At 51.7% G+C, this 4,910-nt stretch overlaps 1 protein-coding gene across 1 annotated transcript; it reads right to left on the bottom strand.

Moving 5' to 3' along the window:
• Positions 1-204: 204 nt before the first annotated feature.
• LOC139993054 (uncharacterized) lies at positions 205-1,100 on the bottom strand. Its single transcript, XM_072014444.1, has 2 exons — positions 947-1,100; positions 205-878 (listed from the first exon to the last, which is right to left on the bottom strand). The coding sequence occupies exons 1-2, from the start codon at positions 1,098-1,100 to the stop codon at positions 205-207; spliced, it is 828 nt and encodes a 275-aa protein (XP_071870545.1).
• Positions 1,101-4,910: the final 3,810 nt, after the last annotated feature.

Genomic DNA, 4,910 nt, shown 5'->3' with positions numbered 1-4,910 from the left:
TCGGAGTTCCGCGATCTCCTCTGTCCGCCAGTAGGCGCAGCGGTTGCGTGTTTCGCCGCCGGGTATGGAACGCGGCATCGAGGCGTCGCAAGCTGCGCTCATGTCCCTTTGCAGGCTTTCCGCTTCCTCGTCAATGCTGCCTTCTTGCGTTGCCCGCGCATCCCCGCTCCACGCGGATACGGTGACCGCCGTCTGGAGCAGGTCTCAGTCCCTTTCCTTCAGTTGCCATCTTGGAGTTGGCGGTGGACGGGAACGGCTTGGGCCTCGGGTGTTGCTGCGGTCCCGTCTTGTGGACGCAGTCTCCGAGGTAAGCTCCATCATTATATATAGGTGGTCAGACAGTGTCTCGACAGTGTTGCGTATCCGTCGATGCAGGCTGGCAGTGGTCCACCTGATGTCTACCACAGAGGAACCCCTCCATGCTACGCACGTGCTCGTTGAGCCCCCGAGGCCCGCGGCCCAGTCGGACAGCATCCTTCCCCGTGTGTTTGTATGGGTGTCTCCCAACTGCGAGGAACGGGCGTTGAAGTCCCCCAGTATGAGCACCTGGCGGGAGCGGCATCTTCTTCTCATGCCGTTGCTCACTCCGTCCAGGAAGTCTCCGTACGCGTCCAGGCCGCTGTTGGGGGAGACGTAGACGCCCACCACCGCTATCCCAGCCCATACGTCGACCGCGACGTATCCGTTGCCACGATCTAGCAGAGCGCCGGGGGCGCTCGACGTCGTTGTCGTCGTCCATCCGATGGCCGTTGACCCTTCCAAGTCACCAACCCAATTGGGGGAGTCGGGGACGCTATATGGCTCTGCTACCACAGCGAGGGCGACCTCGCTCCCCCGGATGGTCTGGAAGAGCAGGTCTTGCGCTCGCCTCGATCTTCCTGGGTTGCCCAGGAGTATGCGCTTGATTTTATTGCGCCAACACCATGGCCTCCCCCCGGCCATCTACCGCTGCTGCTGCTGCTGCTGCTGTTGGTGTTGTTTCTTGACGGCAACGGCGGTGGCGGGACATCCCTGTGTTCTTTCCGTGGCGGCTGGTTCGCGGAAGGGTGTTTTTGTCGGTCATCCTCACGGTCACCCTTCTTGTCTTTGGCGGCGTGCATGCCGTCCCTCCCATCCTATGGTTGGCGGGTGTCCCGAGCGATTCGCACAGGGGACATCTGGGTGCGGAGGCGGGACATTCTCTTGCACGGTGTCCGCTTCCGCCGCACCTGTAGCACAGGTGCCCTCGTTACGTAGTGGACACGCATGTGGCTCGTACGTGTCCTAGCGCTAGGCATTTGTAGCATTGGAGCGGCCTCTTTGGGATCGCGATGACCCTCGCAGTGGACCATCCCAAGGCTACTTTCCCTGCCTGGGTCAATTTGCGGGCTCCGGCCACCGGGCACTTTACATACGCCGCCCCGAGGCCGCTTCTGGTGGCTCCGATCTCTCCCACTTGTATTTCCGCGACTTCGCTCTCTGCCACCAGGGCCAGCGCTTGTCGCAGTTCCTCCTTCTCTATCGAGATGTCGATCCCAACTATCTTGAGTTCCGCCGTCCTTGTAGGCGCTGCCACTTTGACCGCTGTCGGGTCTAGCACCTTCGTTAGGTGCGTCGCCAGTTGCAACGCTTTTTCTCTTCCTTTGTCACCGGCCACCTTGATTATTATTGCGCCCGTCACGGCATTCCTCATTCCCATCGACTTAACGCCGATCTCCTTGAGGGGGATGCTCCGTCTCTATTATTTCAGCGTCTTTGTTTTTGCTCCCTCCCTAAGTGTGAGGGTCACCGCAAACGTTCGCTGTATGCGGGGGAGCATGGCCATCCTCGATGCCGGCGACGGTCCTGTTTTCATTGCAGCTGCGCCGCTGCTCGGTTTGGGTAGTCCCGTCGTCCTTTCCTGGGGTTGCTGCGTTGGCTGCCACCCCGCCGGTGGTGTTGGAGCCGCAGTCCTTCCCCCTTTTTTCGCCGTTTCCCGGACGTCGGTTGCCATCCTCTTCTTGGCCTCCTTCCTTCTCGTCCCTTTGGAAGCCACCGCTTTCCACTCTTCCTCCTGCTGTTTCCTCGGGGAAGGTGTTGGTGGTTTCTCGGCAGCGGTGGTGAAACTACTTGTAGCGGGCTGCTCCGTCATTCTCTGCCGCGTTTCGGGGTTATTTAATAGATGGCCCACGAAGCGCTCTTCGATCGCCCTTAATATGGAGGGTCTGATCTCCTCGACCCTCCTCTCCAGGTCAGCGAAGCGCGCGTTCTTGCTCTTGCCCTCGCGCGGAGGGCGGTCAGACTCGGAGGCCGAGCCTCTACACCGTAGGCATTCGTGCGCGCAGGCAGTCCTTCGCGATAGCTCTTGGCGAAGTGCTGCGTTCTCCTTTTCCAGTGCAGTCATCCTGGCGTCCGCAAGCTTCGCCGCTGCGGTGCCGCTGTTTTGCCCTAGCCCCACGCTCTGCAACATTTGGTTCTGCCACGCGGTGGTTATGTAGCCCGCCGCGTCCTTTAGCGCCTTTACATAGGTACCTTTTAGGTTGGAAGATGTCTTGGCAACCCGTATTATCTCGGCGATCTGCCGTGTGACTTCAGCGCTGACGTCCGCTGCCGAGCTCATCCTAACTTCCATCTCCAGTTCTTCGGAGACGTCCGGGGTCAGTGATATCAGCCTCCTCTTCTTCCCCTTGATCACCGTTGAGACTAGCGATGTGTGCGACATGGGTGGGGTAGCCGACTCCTCATCGTCGGACCTCATTCGCGTTCGGGATCCTCCTGCCGTGAGCGACGTGGCTTCGCCTACCATGGCCGGTGCGAGGAAAACGCCCTCTTGTCTGTCCGAAGTTCCCTGTGGGCTCATCGTGTCCACCTCCATTCCGTCGTTTCCCGCCTCGCCGGGCGTAGGAGTGCACCCGTTGGCCTGTCGGTCCACCCTCGAGCGGCCCTCGTCGCGGGATGTCGCCACCACGTTGTTCGCTTGACCACCCGCTGCTGCGTTAGTGCTGGGGACTCCTTCCTCTGCATCACTGACTTGCTTCTTTTCAGTCCTTATCTTTTTTTTTTTCCTCTTACGCCCGCTGATGTGTCAATTCGCTCGTAACTAACTGTCAACCAATGTACAACAACTAACTGACTTTCTCTACCAAGACATTCCTTTATCATCACAGTTTTCATGCTCAGTTCTGCCTGAGCAGCCGATCTAGACAGCAATATGAAAGCTTCTGTCACAAACTCAAGAAAACCATCCGCTCAATAACCAGATAAACCGAACACCCTGCATGCCGCATCTGTTGAAACAATAGACTAACGAGACCCCCTCCAAAGGGACTAGATCCTCGGTAGAGGGACCTTCCCAAACCAGCGCTAAAACAGTCTGTCGTAGCATCTCGAAGCTATCTGTTGTAACATTCCAAACCATGCTGTTGTAACCGTCACTCTGTTGGATTTCTGCAATAAATCTCATTTTTGCGTATCTATTTCCTTCACCCTATTCGTAAAAGAATTATTTCGTTCGTGCCGCGGCGCGAGGACATCACCGGCGATCCGTTAACTTCGCGATCTTTTGTGTCTCCGACGTGACACTTCCATGCGCCAAGCGCCATCAAAACTTCAGATCCAGAAAAGCAACAATGGCTACAAGACATCCCACTCCGAAATTCATTCGGTTCACTAATAGAAGAAATATGTACGGACCTAAAAGAAGAGGTCATAACTTATATCGTCAAACCACCACCGATTTACATAAATGCCCAAATAATGGATCCCCTAATTGAATTATTGAACAACACTGCTGGAAAAGAAAACTTATGTATAAAGCAATTAAAACTAGAACAAGTAAAAGTACAAACAAAAACTTCAGAAATCTTTAGAAAAGTGACATGAGCATTAAAGAAGAAAAACGCGGGGTATCATACATACCAGCTCAAAATAGAAAAAAGCTACAAAATAGTAATTAGAGGACTACACTCAAGGACAAACACAAAAAATATATGTGAGGAATTATCAAAAATCGGACACCAAGCAAGAACAATAAATAATATAATCAGATATGATACGAAATAACCATTACCACTGTTTTTAATAGAACTCGAACCCAAAGCTAATAACAAAGAAATCATTGACATTTAAAAAATCCTAATCACAATAGTAACAGTTGAACCACCTCGTTATAAGAGAAGGACATCTAACAATAAACTGCCCATACACAGGAAAGATAAACGAAGTAAAATGCCATAACTGTAATGGAAACTACCCAGCAAGATATAAAGGCTGCGAAGTCAGAAAACAACTAGAACGAAAACTGTTTCCATCGCCTCGAAGCAGAACATATGGCAACTATCCCTCACAACAAGAAATTGAAGAACCAGAGCCAACACCAAATGTATAAAACGTACCGAACGCTAACCATAGAAACATCAACACCTTTGGTAGTCGAAGTTATGCACGAGTAACTAACCAAACACCACACTTAAACAACCAAAACCAAAACAACAACAATAACGACGCTACAGAAATCAAGGAACTGCTGACGCAATCCATCAAAAACACTGAAATGCTAACAAAAATGATAAGTGAGCAAAATGCAGTACTCAGACAACAAACACAACAAATTACAGTCATGCTACAACTACTTACAAACATGTTAAGTAAAAAATAGAGATGGACACGCTGAAAATAGCAGTTTGGAATTCCAATGGCTTACAACAACGGGACCTCGAAACTAAAACATTTCTGTATAACAATAATATTGACATATATCTTGTTTCAGAAACACATTTCATACCAAAAAGCTACATGAAAATACCATATTACAGCATCTATGATACCAAACGCTTCTCAGGAAAAGCACACGGAGGGACCACAATGATAATAAGAAACGATATCAAACACCACTTACGTAGTCAAATTAGTCAGGAACACGTTGAAGCAACCACCGTTACAATACAAACTAA

This window comes from Bombus fervidus, chromosome 12 (assembly GCF_041682495.2).
Source record: "Bombus fervidus isolate BK054 chromosome 12, iyBomFerv1, whole genome shotgun sequence".
Lineage (NCBI taxonomy): Eukaryota > Metazoa > Arthropoda > Insecta > Hymenoptera > Apidae > Bombus > Bombus fervidus.
This window is presented reverse-complemented; position numbering and strand designations above follow the sequence as displayed.

Coding starts and splice junctions, on each gene's coding strand:
- LOC139993054 (XM_072014444.1), bottom strand. CDS start 1,100: ATGCACGCCGCCAAAGACAAGAAGGGTGACCGTGAGGATGACCGACAA. Junction 879..946: donor CAGCAGCAGCAGCAGCAGCG/GTAGATGGCCGG, acceptor TGGGCAACCCAG/GAAGATCGAGGCGAGCGCAA.